We start from the raw sequence: 10,284 nt of genomic DNA on the forward strand, positions 1-10,284 counted from the left end.
GGACGGAATGGCCGTGAGGGAAAGCCGGGCAGGGCTGGGCCCAGATGGTTCCTGTTGAGGAAGCAGTGGGCACAGCTGCACGACTCTTCCTGGCCTGGCCACACTATCACAGCGACACAGCTGGCTGCCTCGCTGCAGGCTGCAGGCGACCTCCCCCACCTGCGCGTCCCCAGGCCCGCCCCGCATCACATGAGCCCCTGCGGCCGCCCGCCCCTTCCCCAGGCCGGCGGGCAGTGGCTGCTAGAAGGCCCAGAGCGGTCTGGGGGACAGAGGCCTCCGGCTCGGAGAAGCCCAGGCTGGCTGAGGCCCCTGTCTTTCCCTCGAGGGCTCACGAGGTCGGGAAGGACGCCCAGGGCCGTGCTCAGGCCCGTCTCCCGCCAGCAGCAGGATTCAGTCTCCTGGACCCACCTCCAGCTCCATGTCCCGTGTGTCCCCCGTACTGGAGAGTGGGCTCACGGCGCCCACCAGCTGCTCAGCGCCTAGGGGTCCCAGGAAGGGCGGCCCAGGTAAGGGGATGGGGCAGGGGGAGGGGCGGCCCAAGCAGGTGGCGAGGCTGTGACATCTCCACGCTGCCGCCTGACTGGCCCTGTTGACTCACCCCCACCGTCAGCGCGGCCTCCCACCGGGCATAGGCCCGCACAGCTGGGGCAGGTGGCCGGGGAGGACCCGGCAGGTGCCAGGCCGGTGGGCAGGCCCCACCCAGAGGCAGATGCTAGAGGCGGGGGCGGCTCAGTCCTCTAAGAGGGGTGGGCTCTGTCGGCCTCAGGGAGCAGGGCCCCGGAGTCAGCAAGGAAGAAGGTGTGCAAACTGGTGGGGACCCCTATGACTTGGAGGTCGGATGAGGAAATTAAGGCCAGATAGAGAGGGCCTCGCCCAAGGCCCCGGGACGGAGTGATGGTCCAGGACCTGGCCCTGGGCCCCAGTGAGGAGCACCCCTGCCAGGGCTCCCACCCAGTGGAGCCAGTGCCAGGGAGAAGTGGTCACATAGGGAGGACCTCCTATGGGCTGCTGACTGGGAGGTGCAGGAGGCCATGGCCCTCCCTGACACCCGACCCCAGCTGCAAGGTCGCCTGCCCGGCTCTCCCAGGACTCGGGGGCCAGCAGGGCTGTAGGCAGGTGGCCCCGTTCCCCAGCCACAGCCACGTGCCCACGGTCCCAGGAGCACAGAGTCCCAAGTCTCACTGCGGAGTGCAAGCACGCCCTGCCACTCACCCTGGCACCCCGACCCCAGACATCCCATCTCCCCTGCAGAGGGACCGTCTCCCCTGAGCAGGCCCCCACCTGCCCCATCCAGGGCCCCGAGGGCCAGCTCCCTACACAGGCTCTGCCAGGCACTCAGCACATCCAGGACTAGAATCCTGGGTGTGCAAGGCCTGCCTCTCCACACAGTAACGAGCGTGCTGCTGGCCTCTCCCGAGTGTGGGTGATTCAAAGACATTGCCAGGGAGGCACCAGTCACTGGCCTGGGACACGCTCGCCCTGCCCTCGGGCTGGCCAGAGGCTGCAGTCCCATCCAGCTCCAGCTGGGCCCCACACAGCTGCCCCTCCTTTCCCAGGGCAGCCCTCCCTGACCCCACTGTTCTGGGACCACTCCCCGCTCCTCGCCTGGGGCCGGCCCCTCCTCGTGTCGGCCTCAGTTTCCTCATGTGTCAGGCCCCGTCCTTCTGCCCACTGAAGGGGTCAAGGAGCGGCTTCTCAGAGGTGGGGGAGGGAGGGGGGAGGCAGACGAGACTGCTGGCTGCTGTTGTGTTTGGATGGTGGAGTGCCAGCCCGTGAAAGGGGTTTGAGGCCAGGAAACACGATGGACCCTCCGTGCGCATGATGTCTCCTGCGGTGCTGGTCGGGCCGCGGGCCCTTGGAGAAGATGGTCTGGGTGGACCTCCGATGCAGAATCCCAGCCGCCCCAATGGGGGCACTTCTCACTTGGGAGGCTTTGCTGGGAGGAGGGAAAGCAGTGGCTCGTGCGTTTGACTGGGGGCTTGCCTGGGCGCGGGGGTCCCAGCCCTGGGACACTGGCTTCTAGGAGCTCACGGCCCATAGTCTCTAAATCCCCTGGCCCCAGGTGATAGGCACAGCCACACATCCTGCTCCCCAGGTCTCCTTACGGGGGCAGATGCTGGGCCGTACAGTGCCAGGCATCACCACCGGGGGAAGTGGCAGGCGGAGCTGGGCTGGAGGGAGCCGTGGGGGCTGGGGCCCGGGGAGCCTGGGGACTGGGGACGGGCCCGTGGATCAGTGCTGCTCCGTCCTGCAGGCTTCCCACGATCCCGTGAAAACCTTTGAGACCCCAAATGTTAAGTAGCGCCCAAACCACAGAAAGAACAGTAAGCATATCTCCTGAAGCTGAACCTGTCCCTCTGGAGAACAAATGTGCGTGAACCCTGCGGCTTCCCTCCTGCTTAGCAGGAGGCGGGGCGGGGCTGGGGTGGGGGGATCCGTCAGGACCGCACAGTGCGGGGGGGCCGCTGCCAGCAGGTGGGAAGGAACGGTGCTGTTTAGTGCTGAGTGCTCACTGCACTCAGATGTGTTAGGTGCCGGGCCTCCTGGAGGTCCAGTGGTTAAAACTCGGTGCTTCGAACATCATGGTACATGACTCTTTTTGAATTATGGTTTTCTCGGGGTATATGCCCAGTAGAGGGATTGCTGGGTCACATGGTAGCTCTATTTGTAGTTCTTTAAGGAACCTCCATACTGTTCTCCATAGTGGCTGTACCAATTCACATTCCCACCAGCAGTGCAAGAGGGTTCCCTTTTCTCCACACCCTCTCCAGCATTTATTGTTTCTAGATTTTTTGATGATGGCCATTGTGACTGGTGTGAGATGATATCTCATTGTAGTTTTGATTTGCATTTCTCTAATGATTAATGATGTTCAGCATCCTTTCATGTGTTTGTTGGCAGTCTGTGTATCTTCTTTGGAGAAATGTCTATTTAGGTCTTCTGTCCATTTTTGGATTGGGTTGTTTGTTTTTTTGCTATTGAGCTGCATGAGCTGCTTGTAAATTTTGGAGATTAATCCTTTGTCAGTTGCTTGCAGCTCTATTTACAATAGCCCGGAGATGGAAACAACCTAAGTGCCCATCATCGGATGAATGGATAAAGAAGATGTGGCACATACATACAATGGAATATTACTCAGCCATAAAAAGAAACAAAATTGAGCTATTTGTAATGAGGTGGATAGACTTAGAGTCTGTCTTACAGAGTGAAGTAAGTCAGAAAGAGAAAGACAAATACCGTATGCCAACACATATATATGGAATTTAAGAAAAAAAAATGTCATGAAGAACCTAGGGGTAAGACAGGAATAAAGACACAGACCTACTAGAGAATGGACTTGAGGATATGAGGAGGGGAAAGGGTAAGCTGTGACAAAGCGAGAGAGAGGCATGGACATATATACACTACCAAACGTAAGGTAGATAGCTAGTGGGAAGCAGCCGCATAGCACAGGGAGATCAGCTCGGTGCTTTGTGACCACCTAGAGGGGTGGGATAGGGAGGGTGGGAGGGAGGGAGACGCAAGAGGGAAGAGATATGGGAACATATGTATAGCTGATTCACTTTGTTATAAAGCAGAAACTAACACACCATTGTAAAGCAATTATACTCCAATAAAGATGTAAAAAAACAAAAAACAAAAAACGGTGCTTCCACTGCAGGAGGCCAGGGTTCCATCCTCGGTCGGGGAACTAAGATCCTGTGTGCCGAGCGGCCTTAGCTTTATTAGGTGCCAATTGTGTGCACTAGAAGCTGGGCTCCCGCAAACGAGAGGTGGGAACCAGGACACCAGCCGGGCTGCCTCAGGCAAAGGAGGTTCGGGGGCAATGCCCCGTGACCACCCCGGGGGAGAAACTGAGTCAGGCCTGTTCAGTGTCACCTAAGAGGGACACGTGGGGCCCAGGTGGCAGATTTCCAGGGAGACAGGGAGTGTCCCATCACCAGAGGGTCCAAGCAGAGGCAGCTGGGGCCTTAGGGGGTGTTGGGCGAGATCCCATGGAGAGCGCTGTCCTGGGAGCCTTGGGTCGCCTGGTCCCAGGGGGTGGGGTTCAGAGGTCAGCACTGTCACCAGGTGGGCTTGCCCTCCCTCTCCCCCATCCTCATCCTCCCCCTCCAGCTGCACCGCCCCCCCCCACCACAGGCTCTTCTCTGGAACGTTCTCTGCCTGGAATGCCCTTCCCTGTTGTATTAATTTCCTGGGGCCGCTGTAACAAACCACTGCAAACCAGGTGACTTACAACAGAAATCTACTCCCTCCCAGCTGTGGAGGCCAGAGACTGAAATGAAGTGGCTGCAGGGCTGGGCGCCCTCCAGAGGCTCTGGGGGAGGGTCGTTCCTGCCTCTTCCAGCTCCAGGGGGCTCCAGGTGTCCTTGGCTGGCGGCCACGTCCTTCCAATCTCTGTTCCCGTCTTCCCATGGCCTCTACCCCATGTCTCTGCCTCTTCTCCTCTTCTTATAAGGACAGTTGTCTTTGGATTTAGGGTGACCATTCCAGATGACCAGAGCTCCGACTGTCCCTTCTGCATTCCAGGCAGCAGGGTTGGGGCAAAGGTACCCACAGCCTGCAGCCAGCCACCTCTGTCACAGCCAGGGCCAGGGCTTGGGCACGTGGCCTCCAGCTGCCAGGGGGCCCAGTGGTGCATCCGGGGCCGCATGGCGCAAGAGGGGAGCCAGGTTATCAGAAGCCCACATGGTCTCCCAACTGCCCGCTGCCCCATTTTTCATTCAGCTGAGGCGCCTGGGACATGCTTTCAGGGCTGTCGGGAGACGGTCAGCTATGGACACTGGGGAATTCACACAGGGAGGGCCCGGGTCTTCTGGGGTTGGCGTGTGCGTGCAAGGATTTCTTGGTTTCTTCTGTACCGTCGTCCCGCTCCGGATGGCAGTCCTGTCCCTGCTTTGCTCACACGCTGCAGGGCCTTCTCCCCCTCCTCAGGCCTGTCCCCACGTCTTGTTGACCACATGGTGCTGGGGGCTCCTGTGTCAGGGTCATGGCTCAGGGCTGCCAAGCCCCACGTGCTTCTGTGACTGCCATCTCAGAAGAAAATACCGAGGTTCTGAGGGGCACACAGCAGGCGAGAGCAGAGGTGTGATTGAACCCGGCTCTGCTGACCCTGCAGGACCGATGGAGTGGGGGCCTATTTTGGGTGGAAAGCGGGCCCTAGACACCCTGCCAGATCAGTTGGTCCTGGCAGGAAACTGCTAGCACGACCGCCGGGCAACGAGTGTGGACTGTGTGATGAGGAACCTCTTACACAGGTCAAACAGAGCGGCCAGGTCAGGACAGGAGTCTGGGGGCCGATACAGCCTGACCTGAGGGGTGAGAGGGGAGAAGGGGAGGGAGCTGAGAGGGGCCAGGAGACGAGTGGAGTGGGCTGAGCCCCGGAGAGTGGATGGCAGGGCAAACACCCACGTCCTCCTTCCCCACCCCACATCTCCTGGGCCTGACCGGTCCCGGGCCAGCCTCCAGGGCACAGAGCAGAGGAGCAGGGGTGCAGCTCTGGGGCAGACGGAGGCTCTGGACTGAGTCCCCATCCCCCCACGTCCTGTGTCAGGACCCAGAACAAGTCTGGGGAGAGAGGATTCCACTCCCCACCAGGTCCTGGGAAGAGTGGGGCTCCCTAAGCCCCCTGCCCCGGGGTAAATGTGGAGCGTTCTTTCCCTGAGACCCACAGTTTCCATGCTGTCCCTATCGCACAAGCCTGTGGGGCAAGACTTCTGGGGGCAGCCAGCAGGAGGACACCGGCCACCCGTGTCCTCCCCACCCATCAGACAGCAAAACTGAGCCTCAGAAGACAGAGCCGCAGGGCGGGGTGATGCCCAGGGGACAGGGTGCAATCCAGGCCAGCTTCCTGAAGGAAGTGGTCCTGCGGGGGCGGCGGGAGAAGGCAGAGACTTTCACTTCTTGAAGCGTCTTGACTGAGAAGAAAGGCACTGGTGCTAACCTCTCACACCTTCACTTCCGTGACTTCAGTGGAGGAGGGAGAGGCCAGGGCAAAGAGGGGCCTCCCCTGGACTCCGTGATGGGGCCAGAGGTGACGCTGCACTGGTGCTAATGAAATTCCCATCGTTAAACCCCACCTAGGTCACACTGGCACAGCCAGTGCCGGCAAACACCCTGGGCTGGGCGGTGACCGTCAGAGTGCAGCCCAGGGTGGAGGTGGCCTCCGTGGAGACCCCATCCAAAGGTCTTCTGGGGGCGGGGTGGGGAGGGTTGACAGGCTCTTCTCGTGGGGCTCTGGGGAGTCACTTTGTCATTCCGCCGTTTGCAAGAGTGAGCCCAAAAAAAGACAAGTGAGATCACCTCTAGCCTGTGTGCACGCCCTGGGGGGGGGTTCCCCCGCCTCGCGTCCTGTCCCCCCACTCCCGTGCCTCCCTTCAAGTCTTTGCTCCGGTTACCCTCCCCTCCCCCCGCACACGTGCACTCAGTCCTCCTCTCCTGCTGTTTTCGCCTTCATTTATTGTTCCCTCCGACAAGGGGGCGGCTCAGGGTTACGTACCTCTTCAGCATCCGTCTCCCGGGCGTGCTGTCTCCTCTGCCTGCTTGCCATGGCGCACTCAGCGCCCAGAGCCCGGCACTGGCAGGTGAATGCATCCCATGTCCAGATGACTTGACCACCCCGCACACAACAAGCCTGCTGACCAGCACAGGGGCTGTGGGGAGTGGCTGCATTGGTCTCCAAATTCTAGATTTGCCATCACAGCCACTGTCAGACAGGACCTGAGGCCCAGAGATGGGGGCAGACTGCCAGGGGTCACACAGCAAGCAGGGCCGGGGCTCAGAGTTGGACCCGGGCCTAGCGGCCCCTCTCAACCCCTCCCTGCCCGAGGGCCTCTCCATGGGCACCAGGGTCCCCTCCCCTGCAGCCTGAGGCATGGAGGGCACCAGACCACCTACCCTCCTATCTTCTCTCACCGCGTCCTCTACAGGGGGACACAGGGCCCAGAGAGGGGATGTGACTGCCAAGGCCACAGGCTGCAGTCACAGGACGCCCCAGGTGGGGTGGTTTGTAAAGAGCAGACATTTATTTCTTGCAGAAGAGGAGGCTGGCCATCCAAGACCAGGGTGCTGGCAGGTTTGCTGTCTGGTGACAGCTCCCTGGTCCATAGCCCGCTTGCTCCCCACCCTAAACAGCACTTCCGGGAAAGGACCGGGAGGGGGCTGGGAAGGGCCAGCGGGCCAGAGGGTGATGCTGACTGGAGGAAGGGGCAAGCACCTCTGGCCATCCTAGCGGGTTCCGTTGCCTTGGAAACACTGACCTGCTGAAGTCCTCCGTCCCAGGCATGGAGGAACAGCCCCCTCTTCCTGCCCCCTGTCCCAGTGCCCACTTGGCCACAGGACCCTGGTGGGGCGTTTGTACCCTCGCCTACCTGGCCCTGGGGCCTGGGTCAGGGGCCTGGGCACGCACACACCCCTCCCCCAGCTCCTGAGCCGGCAGGCGGCCCCTCTGCTCCGGGCGGGAGGGCTCAGGTGGCACTGCCAGGAGCTGGGCAATCCTTGGGTGACGAGTGGGTTGTGCACAGGAGGCCTGCTCCTTGGGCAGCAGAGGCTCCCTGAGTAGGCCGTGACCTCGGATGCAGCCCCCGGGGCAGCGACAGTAGCAACACAGGAGGGTCCTCCGAGGTTGTTCCCTAAGAACAGGCTGCAGGCCTTGGACAAGCGGGCAGAGGGGACTGGCCACTCCATTCCAGATGCCTTCCTGACCCTGGGCACGGCTTCTTCCCAGTAACCCTTCAAAGGCATCATTGGCCTGCCTGTACAGATGAAGACAAATCAGAGGGGTCAGGAAACCTGCCCAAGGTCACACAGCAAGTCACTAGCAGGGCTGGGGCCTCCCTGTCTGCCCAGCGCCCTCCCTGGGAGGAAACGCAGTTGAGGTAGGGCCTCAGGAAAGGGACCCCTTTTGCACCCATCATTCCCCATGTGGGAGCTGCACCCTCTGAGAGCCTACAATGCGTCTGCTGGCTCTGCACTAGGGAGCCCAAGGCAGGTGCCATCTGGCGCCCCAGCTGACACCTGGATCGAGCGCTGCCCCAGCTGATGCCCGCAGAGCCACCGCCCGGCCTGGCCCTCGGGGCGAAGCCCCTGTGCTGCCTGCTGCTCTGAAACCTTTGGAAAAGCGGGCCGGGCCTGCCCCAGGCTAATACCCCGCGTTGAAGCACTCGGGCCTTCTGAGGGCCCAGTCCGTGCTGCCGAGGTCTCGAGGAGGGTGTGGCCTCTGGGTGCGGCTTCCACTCCACGGGTGCAGAGACGGGTCCCTTCCTGAGAGGAAGCAGCGTCCGGCCACCTGCTCCGTGGGGCTCACAGCCTAGAGGGGCCGTGGTACGAAGGTGCACACGTCAGGGGGCAGAGGGTGAGGCCTTGCAGGTGGCCCATCCTCGCCCTAGAGACATGGCCAGTGTCCAAGCTGCCCTGGGCCTAGGCAGAGGGGGCACCCGAGGGCCTGGCCCTCACGCTGGCCATGTCCCTTCCCTGGGCCTGTAGAGCTTCACAGACACTGCAGGGGAGGGACATGAGGTGCAGGGCCAGGAGACCCCAGAGGGACAGGAGGGGTCTGCGTAGCCTGGCTTCCCCGATCTCAGTTTGCTCGTGGCAAGGGCAGCCGGTTGGACTAGATCATGGCCGGGAGGGGAGGGCTGGGCTGGAAGCCAGCTCCATCACTCACCCCGGGACCCAGCAGGCCTGTCTCCTCGTCTGTGACATGGGGGTGGCATCCAGCCCCCGAGAGGCTGGAGGATGGTGGGGGAGGACCCCGGCACCTACCTAGCCCTCCCCAGGTCCAGGCCTGCCTTTCTCGCCCCCCCCCTCGGATCCTGGCTGCGACCCCCTGCCTGCACCCGCTCCCCGGCCAAGGGCCCTCGCAGGGGTGAAGAGGGAGCCCCGTGGAAGGAACTGGGGATTCACCCGCCCTCGGGCTCCCAGCGCTTCCTACTTCCCTCCCAAATTGGGGTGCATTTTGAGTGTGTGGAAAGCCCCGACCTCACAGGGCCTGGGAGGGGGCAGCGCGGTGGGAGGGGAGACAGTCAAGAGGGGTGCTGGGACCCTCGCACCTCAGGCCAACTTGATGGGGCCTCCTCAGAAACAGGTCCCCTGTGCTGAGCTCCGGGGCTGGGGCGGCGGGGGTCTTTCCACAGCTGGGTCCTCTTATTAAGAGAAAAGATCTAAGGTTCCAGCCTCGCTCTGAGCAGAGTGGCCGGCCCGGACACGGGACCCCAACACCCAGACCCTGGAGCTCAGAGAGGTCACAGTTTGCCGAGGGGTCCCTGGGCCTACCTCCCCAGGACGCTGCCTGCCGCCGCCAGCCCCCCACTGCTGGCCGCACGCCCACTCCTGCCTCAGGGCCTCAGGACAGGAGACATCCTCCCCCTGGAGGCTCAGGGCACCCGGCCCCTGCCTCTCCCTTCCTGTTTCTCAGGAGGGGGGTATTGCCTTGATGTACCCCCAGCCCTGGATAGATGGACACGCAGACATCAGACTCGTTCCCACCCCTCCACCAGCACAGCGCTTTCTAGACCCAGGGTCAGGACCCGACATCCTAAAAGCAGGTGACAAAAAATGCAAGTCAGAACGGTATCGCTCCCATTCACGGCCCCCAGGTGTCCCACCCTGAAGTCCTCCGGGGCTCAGGAGGCCGGTCGAGAGGCTCTGCTTGGCCCTGGCCCCTCAATCGGGGCTTCCTAGTCTGCGGTGCAAGGGGCTGTCCCCACCTGGGGGGCTCTCCGGGCGGGGGCTGCCACCCGGAGCTGCAGGGCAGAGAGCACAGCTGGCTCGAGGGGACATGGGAGCAGGCGGCTTCCTGTGGAAACCGAAACTGCCAGGTGCTTCCCTCCCTCCCGCGGGGACCCAGAGACAGCTGGACCCGGTCCTGCAGCCCTGCCCCGCCGAGCTGCCTCTCCTTCAGGCAAATGCCCGAGGTCCAGACTGCGCTTCCCACCCGTCGCCGCGACAACTGGGCCTCAGGTCACCACCTACCCCTCACCCTCCGCGCAGAAGAGGCCCAGCGGCCCCGAGGCTCTGCCACCCCCTGGGGCTGCCCGCCCAGCCCGAGCCACCCTGGCTCAGGATTCCAAAGTCTTTGGGCAAAGTACCTGAAGTGATCTTCAACTTGAATACGTGTGAGGGTGATGACATTCCAGATAGATCAGATTTACCAGAACGTAGCATTAAAGCCAGTTGCCCTGGCTGCCAGAATATGAAACGCTTCGCCCGCGGCTCGTGTCCATCTCCTACTGGCTCATGTCCATTTCCTACTGGCTCGTGTCCATTTCCTACTGGCTCGTGTCC

At 62.0% G+C, this 10,284-nt stretch overlaps 1 protein-coding gene across 4 annotated transcripts in view; it reads left to right on the forward strand.

Annotated features, from left to right (window-relative positions):
- Positions 1-233: 233 nt before the first annotated feature.
- CBFA2T3 (CBFA2/RUNX1 partner transcriptional co-repressor 3) overlaps positions 234-10,284 on the forward strand; it is an 82,528-nt gene continuing 72,477 nt past the window's right edge. For all 4 annotated transcript variants that reach the window (XM_029207613.1, XM_029207629.1, XM_029207606.1 and 1 more), the window contains exon 1: positions 234-506. In XM_029207613.1, coding sequence (XP_029063446.1) covers positions 419-506 — 88 coding nt within the window. In that variant the 5' untranslated portion in view covers positions 234-418. The remainder of the gene's footprint in view (positions 507-10,284) is intronic.

This window comes from Monodon monoceros, unplaced genomic scaffold, assembly GCF_005190385.1.
Source record: "Monodon monoceros isolate NGI ecotype Baffin Bay Population unplaced genomic scaffold, NGI_Narwhal_1 Super_Scaffold_10, whole genome shotgun sequence".
Lineage (NCBI taxonomy): Eukaryota > Metazoa > Chordata > Mammalia > Artiodactyla > Monodontidae > Monodon > Monodon monoceros.